Here is a 15250-nt window from a genome sequence, read left to right on the forward strand (position 1 = left end):
TTGTATCAATATACACACAAACAACTAGCTTTTGCACTAAGATTGGCTCGATGACATTCAAAGACTGGGAAAAAAAGACTGCCAATTTTTGAAATTGATATTTCTTTTTGAAAAAGATAAAAAACAAATAAATGAGTCTTCATTATTTCATTTAATAATGAACAAAGTTCAATCATCTTTCTCTTGCTATTTTTCTGCACTTCTCGTGCAGACATTCCTTATTGCATAATTTCCAACCCTGCCTGGTGCGTGCGGAATATCATTCTGCTCTATTCAATCCATCAAAGCTGAAAGTCACATTCTGATGGAATCACATGGAAGCAGCGTTGACTTTTCGAATGAATCTATGGGTGACATGGAACTGAAGTGCAAAAGCATTGTGACACTATTTGCGCAGGTTGAATTGTGAGGAGAGACAGATATTTGGTGAAGGTGACAGTTCAACAGTTCAGCTGTAACGCTTCAATGCCTTTTTCACTTCACAAAAATGCTCTCTCTGAGTCGTCCGTTATCAGCTGCTATGGTAGCGATCCTTCCTGAGTGTCTGTGCATAACATGTCGATCAAGAGCAGCTGAAGAAGCCAGAGCGAGAGCTGTGGAGGAAAGATCATGAAATTGTGCAAAGAAGGGTTTTTCGAGTGCAGTTTTTCGGCTGTCTCAGAGTGTTTCTGCTCAGAAAGTGGAAGAGGAGGCACAATATTCCTGGATTGCTTATCAATCGCAAGAGATGGTCATTTGCCGTTCCTCTTGGAAAATACAACTTTCATGAACAACAAGGCGCTCACAGGACGAGACCTGTATGTAAGATGCGCAAGTATCAAATCTCAAATAAGCATTGAGCTCTTCCAGCTTGACTTCAGACCTCCGTTTGTTCGAGAGTTTGCAATGTGGGGATGCACAGCACAGAATTATTATGATGAGGAAGATTTGTTTTGAACTGATTGATGCGCATCAGAGCGAGACAATATTTGCGTCTTCTTCAGATGACAACGCCCCTGATTCGCGCAAGTGTGGGGAAATGAGCGAGCCTTGTATTTCGTTGAATACTGCACTTCTCCACATCATTCCCTCTGCTTGCAGCAATTTACTGGTTGACAAAAACGCACTGGTGTCTGGAAAAACATGTGCACGCGACGTGACGATCAAATCGCTGGAGCAGGAAAGCGACAAAGGGGTGCTCCACCTGAACTGCTCCATTAAGAGCAATACAGACAGTCTTGTTACGTGCTCGTCAAGAGTGAAAATTGAATTTCTAACATTTTTTTTTGGAAGCGCTTTTTCTTCTTCTCATTCAAGTCTGTTATCGCTGACTGATGGCAACTTGTTGATTGCAGACACAATATTTGCTCAAGAAGATTGGAGTGGAAACACCGAATACAAATTGAATTGCTCTATCATTCTCCACGAGAATGGCAGACTGTCGATCAACAGATGTTCTTATTCTTTCCTTAGTCTCAGTTCTTCATGCCTGGCGGCAAGTCGTGGGGAATATTTCTCGTGTGCATTTCTGAATTTCACAGATGTTATTTCTGGAGTGCTGATGGATTTCCACGATCTGGCAAAGCTGTCCATGCAACAGGTGCATGCATCCAATTGCAGCGCTCATCGATCAGGCCTCATTCTTCGCAACTGCAAAGACTGCCAGCTCCAGAACATTCAGATGAAAGGCACTTAGAGTGGATCAAACATTATTGTGTTTTCTTCAGATGGTCCGGGAGGACATTCAAACATCCAGGGCAATTATTTGTAATTCGATGATGCTCGCGTTTCAAGTGAATCGTTGGTTTCTGTTTAATGCCAGGATTCAGATGTTGAGATGAATTTCTTGGCTGTTTCAAACACAGTGCTTGGGGATGCGTGTGCAGTGGGCGTGACATCGAATGCTTCGGCATTCCATTTGAAGCAGTCATCATATAAAAATATAACCTGAGATTCACTTGGCTCGTGCTACTTGGCTGCTTCGTCTTTGTCTTTGTTGCATGAATTGGAGAACAAATCGAACAAAAAGTGTGCTTCACCATCAGATAAGGTACAATTGCATCGTTGGCAGATTTGATTGTAGCTTTCGTGTCTTCATGAGTGTTTGATGGAGGAGCAATCGCGTGAAAGTTTGGAATAAACAACGAGCCATAAGGAGAGCTGTGCCAGCGGAGCGAATCGATGGTAAATCTTCAGAAAAGCTCAGGAAAATAAATGTACTCTCGTATTGCCAACTTTGGAAATGAGGGCTGTCAGTGTTTTTCAGAAGCATCTTTGTGCAATTTGGACTATTTGTCAATAACAGCCCATATCCAGCAGGCAATCCATCCATGAGGAACAACAATGCCTGCTTTGGTCATAAGCCGCTGAACATTCAATTCCTGAAAGGCAGAGATGGCTTTCTTCAGAAGACTTTAATATGGATTTCAAGCAGTGAATGCTCACTGGAAAGATTGGCTTCATAAAGACTTTTTCCATTCTTCATCCTTCAACTGGCTTAACCGAAATCTTGCCATCAAGGAAGCACACTTACAGTTGATCTTGTTGGTTCCTTGCTTCTGTTCTGTAATTTGACACTTCATGTTGATTTCTTCAAAGGCTCGGTTCACAATCTCTGGGTGTATTCTCTGTAAGAGGAAGAGTTTGTGGGCGAAATAGAGATTCACACAACTATTCCAGCATCAATAGCAACAACAGCTTCAAAAGAAAGGAAGTGTCTGTTTGAGAGTGTTGGCTTGCCTTTTTCAACAAAACCATTTATTCTGAATAACAAAAGCGAGATTGAGCCAAAAGAAGATCAAAGGATTATTAAAGAAGGAAAGGTTGGAAAATCATTGAGGGCATTGGATGTGATAGTTAAATCCGTTGTGGTTTCATTGATTGTGCTTGCTGCGTCGATCGCAGTGACTACTCGAAGGAGATGTGTAAAAAGAAGAAGCTGGAAAATACAAGGAGAAAGATGACGACGCAATAACTAAAATCCGAAGTCATTTGAATGGCAACAACGGAGAAATCTCCAGAGGAACAGTGGAGGAGAGCAAAGAATAATGCAGAAGTGGAATATTGAGAGGCTTTGTGAAAAAAATTGACAAATGAAAATGAAATACATTTATTCCATGGAGAAAGTTGAGGAAGAGAAGGCTTCATCATTTAGTTGAATCATCAGTGTGCTTCAGAGATATCGGATTTGTTGGAGATGGACTGCTCCACGAACATCGATTGCAGCAAAAGTTTGATAAATATTTTTATTACATAGTGAACACATTTACTGTATATTAAAGAAAAACAAGATAGAATGATGACGAACAAAATGATATTATCATTCATTTCGCACTGTTTCTGTTTAATAGAATCTTCTTTTAAACAAATATCAAATTTTGTTTGAGAATAAAAAAAATCTCAAATTTTATTTGAGAATAAAAAAAATCTCAATTGAATAGATTTTTTCTATTTTTTTTATTGATAAAGAAATTGATAAAATGAAAAATTTTTTTCATAACAGTTCATAACTACTTCAAAAATCCTATATTTTAGTGAATCATACTTTATTCAAATATAACTTAATTAATTTAAATAACATGACTTTATTTAAGAAAAGCCCACAATATTTGAAAAAACGAGTTCTTTTGAATTGAAAAATACTATTAGAAATCCTTCTAATGGATTACTCATCACATACAGCAAAGTTCAACTAAGAATGTTTTCGATATAATTGTGGATTATCATAATTGATCTCATTTCATTCCATAAAAAGTCATTTTCTCTGTTGATCTTTCAATTGATAGTTAATGATGAGTTCAATATAATTATTCCTTCATTATTCACAATAAAGGTTACAAGATCAATAATTGTTAAACACTTTGTATGGCGCGTCTAGGCAGATATATCGAACATATATTGGCTGCAGCATTGCTTATTTTTTGTGCGAGTTCTGCATTTGCACCAGAGGCAGAGAAGGGCAGCGTGCTGCTGCCACCGACAAATGGGCTTTTCAACTCTTGTATTTTCGGGCTGAAGAACAGCACGCTCGAGCTGAAAGGAATGGTGACGATGGCGGGGAAAGAAGGCGTTGTTCTGCAGGGAGACGCGGAAAGCAAGAGTATTTTGAGGAATGTGGCGATTTTTGTTGATTGGAGAAAAGAAGGGGCGCTTTTTAGCTCGGAGGGATGTGTCCGCGCGAGCAACATGAGCATTGCGCCTGCACTGGAAACAGCAAGCTTGCATTGCAGCGTGTGCAGAATGGGCGAATTGGGAACGTTTGCGCTTTCTGAGAGTTCAGCTGAATCTGTGGCTGTTTCGACGAGTTCGTTCATCCTGTCTGGAGCAGCGAAGTCACTGAGCGTTTGCAGATGCACGTTCTTCAATTTTTCGGTTAAAAATGAAGGAAGCGATGGAAAAGAAGAGCATTGTTGTTTTTGCCAAGAAACATCAATGAGTGGATGCCAGTTGGAGAGAGTGGACGATCCAGTTGATGGAAGTGTGGTGCCTCATTTTGGCGCTCCGTGCACAGGGCTGTTTGTGGCTGACAATAACACATTTCTGAACTGTCAGCGGGGGATGCTGAAACGCAGACTGAATAAGCAATTTACTGACGAAACATTCACTAAAAGACAGGTTGCGCCAGATGGCGAAACTGAAGTAATATTTGTGAATTGCAAGTGGGAGCGATGCACTTCTGGCAGCAATGTGTATGGTGGGGGTTTATTTTGTGAATCAAATACAGTTGCATTGCAATTGAAGGAATGCTGTTTTAATGAATGTCAGTCTGACAAATCTGGAGGCGCTGTTGCTGTTTTGAAAGTGAAATCGATTTTAGTCCTATCTAGTGATTTTTTTAATTGTTCGTGTAATCAATATGGTGGAGGTATTAGAGTTGCTAGGATTACAAATTGTCTAAAGTTTTCTGAGTGTAATTTCGAAGAATGCAGTAGCAATTTTGTTGGAGGTGGAATTTATTTGGATAACGAAGGAAGTGAATGCGATCCAGCCAAATATCCAGCATATTCTTCACTTCTTGCATCCACCAATTCGCTGATGACAAATGTTGTCAATGACAAATGTCAGTATCAGATTTTTCATTGCTCATTTTCAAAATGCACTGCAACTAATTTTGGAGGTGGTGTATTTATTATTCGGCAAAGCAGAATTTTAACAACCGAAATGATGTTTCTTCATTGTAATACCTTGCAAAAACAAGGAGGAGGACTTGATTTCGAATCTCAAAAGAAAGCAGAAGCAATTACACATGAAATGAAATATGCGTTATTTGATTATTGTTCCGCAGGAAGCGGAATAGGCCATGATGTCAAAATACTTGATACTTACCGTTTGGTGGATGAGATGTTTTTTGAATGCCGAAGCCGAAGCAACACTCCAGATGGAAATCGTGTATGCTATACATTTAACTCCGTTGATGAAGTGAAAAATGAATGGATACCTCTTTGCAGCTCCGACATAGCATTTCGTATTACAGCCAGTGGTTCGGATGAGATTGGTTGCGAAAAGAGCCCGATTGGCTGCCAATCAATTAAGTATATTTTGGATCAAAAGGCCAGCGAAAATACGATTTCCATAAATGTTATTGGCTCATCTTTAATTGTTGGAAAGGAGTCAAACACGGGAATTATTGTTGATGCGAAAACTATTTTGATAAGTGGAAAGCTGGATACACTTATTGGAACCACATATGTTATTCCGGGGATGGCGCTTGATGTGTATTTTTTCAACGTTTTGACAGGAAAATTGGAGCTCTCTTTGTTTGATGTAAGTGTTCCCAGTGCTACATGTTCGATGGTGTTGGTCAGCGGATCAGGAGAGCTTGTCGTGGAAAGCCAGAACATCAAAGGGGTTGCAGGAATAAAATACACAAACCCACTGATTCAAGCAACAAATGGAAAAGTTTCAATGGAAATGGTCAGAATCAGCGAGATGCTGTCAGTCAATACTCACACTCCTCTTATGAAGTTGTCGAACACAAAAATCTCTATGATGTTGTGCGACATCGAGACAGGAGGAGGAGGAGTCTTCACAGATGAGTATGAAGGGAAAGAGGAGGAATTTGCATGCAGATATGCGACAGGCTCAATTGCCGTGACGAGGGGTGCAGTAACGATTGAGAAGTGCAAAATCAAATCGAACTCATGGGGAGGACTGAGTGTGGACAATGCAGATGTGATAATAATTGACTCAGATATAACTGAAAATGCACTGACTTATAAGTCGATGAAAGGAGAAAGGAATCTTGTGTGTCATGGAGGAGGGATAATTCGACTGAAAGCAAGCAAGCAAGAATATCTTGACAAAGTTCAGTACTGGATTAATGATGGATGTGCGTTAACAGATAACTTGACTCAAATTGATTCTACGTTTATTCGGCCAGTCATTGTCGAAGCGAAAGTGAAGGAGACATCAACAGAAGCAAAATTGGATTTGACGATCAGTGGAAGAAATTTGCTGTCATGTGGAGTGAAGGTTCAAGGGAAAAGAGGAAGCGATGCAGATGATGTTTATCAATTCCCGAGTGTAATGTCTTTCAATGGAATGGAGAGCATTGAAGCCACTTTCAACTTGCCAGCAGGTGATTTGAAGTCTGTTTCAAGTTCTGGTTCAAGTGAACCAGATGGATCAAAGGCGAAAAATGTATCAAATGCAAAGAAAGAATTTTTTATTCGACTGCAATATTTGAAAGAGCCCAATCTTTCAGGAGCTTCGGTGTGGGACTCGGCAAAGGTTGCTTTCACCAGCATCGTTATTGTTTTGATTGATGTGGACGATCCAATTCCACAGCCTGATCCAACGCCTTCTGAACCAAGACGGACAAATGAAGGAGCGATCATAGGAGCAGTGCTGGGGAGTGTGCTGGGTGTGTTTGTGATTGTGGCGGCTGTTGTCAGCGCCTGCTGCTGCTATCACAGAAAAGTGTGCTGTTACGGTGCGAAGAAAGAGAAATATGAAGAAGAGGATGCGAACAAGGGAGAAATAGAAGAAAGTGGGAAAGAAGTGGAAATGAATGCAATTGGAGAAAATTAGAGAGGGAATCCTATGAAAGCATTGGTCGCATGCATTTATATGTATTCCTTTTTTATTTAATTTTATTTTGATTATTTTCTTTTGAAGATGGAAAACACTTTTTAATTATGTTTTTAATATGTTTTGCAACTAATGAATAGTTGCCGTTTATGTATATAGATATGTTTTTCTGAAATTTATTTGAGTAATTAAAGCGTAATTGGCTGTTCATGTTGTTCTGAACGCTGAATCTGATATTTATTTGTTTGCTATTGAACAAATAAATATTTCTTTTCTTTTCTTTTCTTTTTCAAAAAAAATGAAAATATCTTTTGATTGAAGTGTTTTATTTTCAGAATTTTGCTTGGTGTATATTTTTTTATGTTTTTGATTATTTATAATATTTATGTATTTGCTTCCAAGGTGCTCGAGCCAAGTTTACTCATTTATCGCGAGCAGTTGGATGTTGCTTATTTTGTCTGAGCTGGAAGTTTTATTCGCTCTTTAAGTTTAGATTTTTTTTTTTTTTTTTTTTTTTTTTTTTTTTAATTGAAGAGGCATTAAGAGCTTGGAGAGTTATTTTTTCGCTTATTGAAATCACTTCATATCCAGTGGTTTTTTGGTTATGAAGATTTCTATAATACAGCAAAGAATTTTACAGAATAATGTTCACCTCATAAAAGTCAGAAAGTGGTTCTGAACGATAAAAGGAGACTCAACTGAAACCTTTGATTTCAATAAAAACTCCATCAATTTTTGATTTTTATATTCAAGTTTGCTTTTTAACACTTTTTTTTTAGAAATAAATGTTTATTAAAAAATATGAAATACCATAGGTGCCAAACCCTGAATTGGCAAATATTTGTGAAATTTGAAATATTTATTACTCATTGTTCATTGAGTCTGCAGAGCTCGCTATCAGGTTATTTGCTATATTTATTTATATGTGAAAATATTTTTCTAATAAATATGGCATATATTTTTTTGTTAAGTTCATTTTGTTTTATTTTCCAATTAAATAAAAATTTCATATTTTGATCAAATTTCTATTCCCACTCACGAAACTTCACAAGAACGTTTGTAACAGCATTATCAAGATATAACAACCATAAAAGTGAAAGTCTCGTGAGTTAAAACAGAAATTTAATCAAAATACTGAATATTTATTGAATTCGAAAATTTAACAATAGGTATATGGGTGTTTTTTTTTTTGTTTTCATAAAAAAAATCAAGAATTGAAAAAAAATAATATATGGTTGATCGTTTTTGAAATCACACTTTCGTTCGAGTTTTGATCAAAGTTTCAATCTCAATGGGACAAACAAGAAATAATATTTCCTTTAAAATATCATCACGTGTTTCATGTTATAACTGTTGAAGTTCATTTTAAAATATCCCATTGAGATAAAAAAATTAATCAAAACTCGAACGAAAGCATGATTTGGTTCGTAATTTTTTGTTTCATAAAAAAAACAACGATTTGTTCCAAACTTTTTCTACAACCTTATCTTGATAAGTCTTTCATTCACATTAAAAAAAAAAAAAAAAAAGATTTAAAATTTATTGAAAAACATTTGAAAGTTAGGAATGGAATAAAATTCATAATGCAAAATATTTCTTCCCATTTAAAAAAGGATCAGCCATATATTGTGGCATTTATTGATCAAAGAGTTTTATTGATATTATGAAAGTGTATAGCTTTTATTTCTGTGATGAGTATTTGTTTTATTTATTAATACAAAAAATGCATACCTCTTTTTATGTTTTTAGTTAAAAAGAATTTTTTGATCAAGTTAAAAAAAATTGAAAAATCTATATTTAAAAGAAGAATAAAAAGTTACAGTATTTGTATTGATACAAATACTGAAAGAACATTATTAATAAAGATTGGAGAATATTTCAATGAAGATAAAAAAATTAAAAAATTTAAAGGATTATAAATGTTTGTTTTCTCCAGTTCTTCAGCGAAAATTGTTTTGTCATATCTATCTTCCAGCTATGAGGCTCAGCAGTTTCTGCAAAAGTTGAACGAAATTGATGAACATCAGATAACTCTTAGAACAACAACCATCTCCACCTGTTTGCTTCAATCTTTATTCTTCTTATTTCATTCCCTTCTTGCTTCCTTATCAATCTGCCACTTATATTCCTCCCATTTCCGCTCTTCCTCAACAAAATCCTCAATTCGAAAACACCATTAAAATTGAAAACTTCCCTCTCCAATGTTTTCCACTTCATTATTTCTCTATGTCACTCTGTTATTCCAAAACCTTTTATTGACATTGATTGCTCTTTCTTCTCTTCTCAATCCAATATCCAACTAAAATCTCTTCTTTCTTCCATTATTCAAAATTTCTCAAAAATTTTGCAATATTCTCTCTATCTCGTTTCCATTTTCCATACATCTTTAATTGCTCCACCATCCTCAATAAGCGCAATATTTTCCTCCTTTCTTCCCTTTCCATTATCAACTGCACCAAAAACAGCATCATCTTAGCACAGGTGAACCAAAAAACTGCTACCAATGGCGGATGCATCTCATTCGCCTCATCTGCCTCTGCCAACTCCTTTTCAGTGAGCAACACCAATTTCTCCACCTGCTCTGTGAGCGAGGATGCAAGTTCTGGAGGAAGAGGCGGTACTCTCATGATCGAGTTCAAGGATGATTCACAAGTGTCATAATCCTCATTTTCCATCACCAATGTGAAGTTTTCTGCCAATAAGGCCAGTGTCGGAATATTTATGTATTTTGAGTGTGAGTCGCTTGTCGCCTATGTGAAAGAGCCCTAGTTTGCCTTCATGCTCAGCATCACAAAAAAATATAACTCAGTTGTTGGACATGTTAGAACAGATGCATTTGGCAACTGGAGTGTCGATTTGTTTATATTTCTTGATGGGCATACAGCTGACAATGAATATGTGGATAATCATCTTGGCAACAAAGCAATGTATTGCTGGCTATCAAAAATACCCTTCAAGAGCACACAAAACGCGATGGATCTTCTGAAGAAGGTGCAGAACATAAGGCAGAGATTTTTGAGTGAGCTGATTTGTCTGTGGATTAATGTGTGTGATAACCAAATAAAAGAATGGAGATTAGATAAAGTTGAAGAAGAAGAGGAAGCAACAATTGGAGAAAGTGTGGAAGTTCAGATGACGTTGAATTGAAGCGACGCGATTAATCCTCTTCTTTTCAGTCATAGAAAATCATTATAATTTCATTCACCACTTCTCAAATATCTTCTTTTCAATACAGTCTAAACCGGATATAATCACATCGATTTTTGCACAACTTTTTGTGACTATATCCGATAGTGATTATATACGATAGATGAAAATCGCGTCTATATGAAAATGAATCAATCAAAGTTTGAATTGCAGAATTATTAATTTTTTTAAAGGATTGCTTTATATTTTATTATTATGCATTTATTTTATTTCGAAAAAAATATCATTTTTCATTTTTTCAAAAAAAAATTAGAAAATCAAAAATATTATAATTTGAGATCAAAGATCAACTTCAAATAACAAATATGAAGAAGTTTAAGAAACGTGGCATGTTAACGCATTTTGATGGCAAATTCAAATCACCGATGTTAATGAAGAACGAACATCAATCTTTTAAAGAATAATTTGACTTATACGATTTTATTTTCTCATTAATAACACTTTGATATGTTTTTGAAAACAGACAGTTTTTTCAGTCTTATTGCAAACATTCTTTATTTGTTAAATATTTCTTTTAAACAGAAGATTGTGATTATTATTTTTTTTGTCAACTTGTTTTTTTGATAAAGAAATTCATCAATTTTTAACAAATTTTCGCATGTCAAAGCTTTATTGGGATAAAAAATTTTTTGGAAGCTTTCTCAAAAATGAATGCTTTTCTAAACAATTTCCTTGTGTGATTTGTTATTTGATCATTATTGTTTCATGTTTTTCAAGTAAAAAAATTAATGTTTGTAGTTTTTGTTACGAAAAAGAAGTTTCCAATATTTGTGAAACGCATAATTAATCAATAAATAGGAAATTTTCAATATTCGAATGTTTTTATAAAATTTTGAAGAATTCTTTATTCGTTTCTTTCATTTTCTCAGTCATTCTCCACAAACAAAAAAATCAAATTCACATGAATAATAAAAAGCATTTCAAGTTGGAGAAAAGAATGAATAGCTCGAGACAATCAGATTTTTGATGAGAATATCAGGAATGATTTGTTGGACAAGTGTAATTAAAGAAAAATGGATAGACAAGAGATATTAAAAAAAGTATTTTTATTGAAAATTGAATGAGATCAGGCAGACAAATAGGAAAATGATTTAATATGTTTTATAAACAAAGAAATAAATATTCACATTTAAATAAAGTGGAAAAAAAGGTGTATCAGTGAATGAAGAAGTGAAATAAATAAAACTTATAAATAGTGATTTATTAAATATTATGAATAAATTTTTCATCATATTTCCATCTGAATCCAAGCTGTGAAGCATACGCATGCTGATGATAATCTGGCAAGTGAATCGTCTGAAGCTGTTACTGAAGATAGAATCAGTTTGTTAGTGAGTGAAAATTTTTCGCTTACCTAAAAACAAAAAAATACTTTGCAATGGACTTCTTGTCGTATCGTCATAGCACAAAACTTGAACTTTACAAAACTACCAGTTCGGAACATTGAACAGCGTTGTCGATGATGAAGAAAAAGTATTTGTCACAATCACACTAACTGCCTCAACTATCCCCACAACAGAAATATTATCCCCAATATTGATCGTCTATTCTTCTCTCCCATGCTTCCCACCCAGCACTGTGATTGCCTAGCTCAGCTGTGCCGTGCTCAACCCCACTGCATGCCCCACTGAATTGCACTGCGCTGTCTCGCTCATCCCGCACAGATTGCTCGTGTCATCTCCACTCACCACAACATACCAATCCTTCATCCCTACGCTCAGCCAGCACATCTTTTCTGTATGTTGATATTTCCAACTTCCATATTTATAATAACGGCACACTCTCTTATCATTAGTATTTGTTGTGTACGATTCGTAGAATGGGTTAGCCGATGAAAAGTGATTGTCAGCATCTCGAAAATACACATCGTGGCCATATGGAGTGGAGGCGTTGCAACTGCAATCGTGGAAAAAGAAGAAATAGCAATAAATGTTGTTGCTTGGAGCTGTTTGTTGGTTTGGATCAAATCTCATTCCTCCTCCATATGACACTGCTGAGCACGAAATAAATTGGAGGCTCCTCATTTTGAATGCAGATGGAACACTTTGGCAATACATCCCCCCACCATAAGAATTTGTCAGAGAGCACGAAGTGAAGAAACACTCAAACACATTAGCGCCAACCACTTTTCAACTTTCTGTGCCAAAACATTAAGATAAAGAAATATGAAAAAATTCAAAATGAAAAACTTATCCTTTTCAAATGAACAACACAAACTATATTGGTATATTTTCCTTTTTGTTCTTTTCTTTGGAAAATGACTTTGATTATTCCAATTTCTTATATCTTTTCATTTATTACGTTTTGTCTCAATCTTTTGAATAAAATCATTGTCTGCTCATGTCTTGGTATTGATATTGTTTATTATTGCCAAATAGAATGCCATTCGAAAAGTCTATAATCCTTTTGTTAGAAAATATCAAACGTCATATCAGAAAATTTTAACCATAACTGTTTAATGATAAAAACCGAAATATATTTCTTGTAATAATGAAACATGCTTTTGCGTTGCTGCTTTTTGATATTTCACGGAATTTTGGAGTGAAAAAAATAAGAAAAAACAAAGTTGAGGGTCGAACTTGCAAAAATATTTTTCATTCAGAAAAATATCAAGGTTGCAAAGAAATTATATCTCCAGGAATAAATAGATGTCGTGTGTATTAATAGAATGTTATTTCATTTATATTTCAAAATCTGAAAGTGTTAGCATTCGCACTGTCACTATAACTTAAACTTTTGAATTGCCATAGCTGTTATTTATCAATGCATGATATCAAAGACAAGTGAAGGGAATTCTGAATTTCAAAAAGTTTATTTGTAATTTTTTTGGTCTCATTTGAAATTCATTTTGGATTTATTAGAATAATAATCGATAAGAGAATCACAGCCTTTAACAAAAATGCACAAATTGCATCTTCGAAGTGTCCTTCATTTTTATGCATTCATGTGACCTGATCATTTTTTATCAATTGTCAAATGTTCAAAGAACCTTTTAAAATGAAAGAAACAATCTTAACCATTCAGCGAATCAGCAAAGGCATTTATTAGTTATTTGTTGTTTGATATTTCGCTTGAAATCAAATATTTCAAAAAGATTTAACATTTTTTTATTCAAATTTGCAAAGAAAACAAAGAAGAAGGCTCATTATTACAAGTTGGTGGACATTTTTCCATTTTAGATTTTTCTTCGAATTACCAACTGTGAATTTGAATGCACGATCGTGCAGCAATCAAATTCTATTTTGGTGACTCTATCGAAATTGTTAATAATAATGATTTAAACAATCAGTTTAATATCTTTTTTTCTCTTCAAAGATTTCTTAAACATTCTGAGATGCTAAGCAAAAATACAAAGTGATTTGAATCTGTTTTTTCTACATATAATGAGTAAAATCTGATTGGTTTTCTTTTCTATATCATCTCTAGCATCTCTCAGCTATGCAAAAGGAAATAAAAAATATTCAAAAAAAGGTTTAAGTGTATTAATGTCTTTTTGGAATAACAAATGCTCATGATGTGATTTATGAATGTTTTGTTTCAAAAGGTTATTGGTAAGCTTTTCTGAAATGTTATATAAAAAATATAAAGCAAAAAAAGAACAAATTCATATGAAATATCTTTGTTCTTTGAAACAAAAAGATTACAAACTGATTTTCATTCAAACTTTGACTTTCTTTTCTTTTCCTGCATCACCTTTTATTCCAACTGTGTTCTCATGTGAATCACGCTCATCTGTTGTTCCGAACATGTTGAAGTCTGTTAATGAAGGCTGAATCAGATTATTAATTGCGACTTTTTCCAGTAAATCTTCTACTTCGTTAATAACTTTATGACTATCTTTGGGTGGTGATTTATCTTCAATGAACTCTTTTAACATGTTCCACATTTTATTTGCCTCTCCAATTGTTTTGACTTTTCTTTTTCTTCCTTCTTCATCAACTTTCACCTTTTCGGTTATTTCATCTTCGGAAACATTCGACTTTGATATTATTGAATCAACAATCTCTTCTTCGGATAGAATTTCTCTTGTTATTTCGTGATCTTCAGCCTGGTAAAATTCCTCGGCAGTTATTTCGAAAAGATCGCTGTCTCTGGTTTTCAATTTTTCAAACAGCACATTATACTCGTTCATTTCATCTTCCTCGATATTCACAATTACTTTTTCTTTTTCTTTAGCAGGATCCCATTCCGCATGCTTGAAACAATTTTCTATTGTTTCCTTTTTAACTTTTTTCCAAGCTTTTTCCACCATGTTTAAAACTTCAAGTATTGTAATCTTCGTTGCAACCCCACATTCAACTTTTGCCAGTTTTTTTCTAAGAAATAGACATTTATAGAAGTGTTTAAAGACTTTGATAATACCTGCGTCCATTGGTTGGATAATGGACGTTACATTAGGAGGTAAATAAAATAATGAAACATGAGACAAATTGACACTATCTGCACTATGAGCTGCACAGTTGTCGACAATTAACGCAATTTTCCTATGTGAAATGGACATTTTTTCGTTAAGTCTTTTGACGTAATCATTAAAAATGACTGCATTCATCCATGACTTTTTTGAATGATTATAAAGGGTTGGTAAGAATTTTCCTTTCAAACATCTTGGCGATTTTGATTTGCCGATCACAAGAGGGCATAGCTTTTCTCCTGTCATACTTGCGGCAAGAAGAACGGAAACCCTATCTTTCGATTGTTTGATTCCAGAAACCGAACAACTGCCTTCGGTAAAAGTTTGTTTCGCTGATTGATTGTAAAATAAACCTAATTCATCTGCGTTGAATATGTTGTTCTCCCCATATTGATTTATAATTGTAGGCAAAGTAAAATCAATCCATTTGGCGGCACTGTCCTTGTCTGCAGACAATGACTCTCCAACGATTTTCTTTGAAGTTATATTGTATCGCATTCTCCATCGTTCTATCCAACTATCCCAGTTGCGTTCTGAAGGATTTTTGTAGTGAAATTGATTGGCGAAATACTGTGTTTTCTCTAAAAGCATTCTTCCATCAATAGCTATTTCAGGGTTTGAAGA

General features: G+C 34.9%; 4 protein-coding genes across 4 annotated transcripts; 2 read left to right on the forward strand and 2 right to left on the reverse strand.

Moving 5' to 3' along the window:
• Nucleotides 1-913: 913 nt before the first annotated feature.
• MONOS_9050 (uncharacterized protein) lies at nt 914-1675 on the forward strand (the record flags this gene model as incomplete). The annotated part of the gene is made up of 1 exon (XM_067879509.1): nt 914-1675. One exon carries the CDS (start codon nt 914-916, stop codon nt 1673-1675), a length of 762 nt encoding a protein of 253 aa, XP_067726596.1.
• Nucleotides 1676-3817: 2142 nt separating this feature from the next.
• On the forward strand, nt 3818-7008 carry MONOS_9051 (uncharacterized protein; the record flags this gene model as incomplete). The annotated part of the gene is made up of 1 exon (XM_067879510.1): nt 3818-7008. Exon 1 carries the CDS (start codon nt 3844-3846, stop codon nt 7006-7008), a length of 3165 nt encoding a protein of 1054 aa, XP_067726597.1. The 5' UTR covers nt 3818-3843.
• A 4793-nt stretch (nt 7009-11801) lies between these two features.
• Nucleotides 11802-12239, reverse strand: MONOS_9052 (uncharacterized protein; the record flags this gene model as incomplete). Its single annotated transcript, XM_067879511.1, has 1 exon — nt 11802-12239. The coding sequence occupies one exon, from the start codon at nt 12237-12239 to the stop codon at nt 11802-11804; it is 438 nt and encodes a 145-aa protein (XP_067726598.1).
• A 1634-nt stretch (nt 12240-13873) lies between these two features.
• MONOS_9053 (putative tigger transposable element-derived protein 4) lies at nt 13874-15124 on the reverse strand (the record flags this gene model as incomplete). Its single annotated transcript, XM_067879512.1, has 1 exon — nt 13874-15124. The coding sequence occupies one exon, from the start codon at nt 15122-15124 to the stop codon at nt 13874-13876; it is 1251 nt and encodes a 416-aa protein (XP_067726599.1).
• Nucleotides 15125-15250: the final 126 nt, after the last annotated feature.

The sequence above is a fragment of the Monocercomonoides exilis genome, assembly GCF_001643675.1.
Source record: "Monocercomonoides exilis strain PA203 chromosome Unknown scaffold25-1336746, whole genome shotgun sequence".
NCBI lineage: Eukaryota > Preaxostyla > Oxymonadida > Polymastigidae > Monocercomonoides > Monocercomonoides exilis.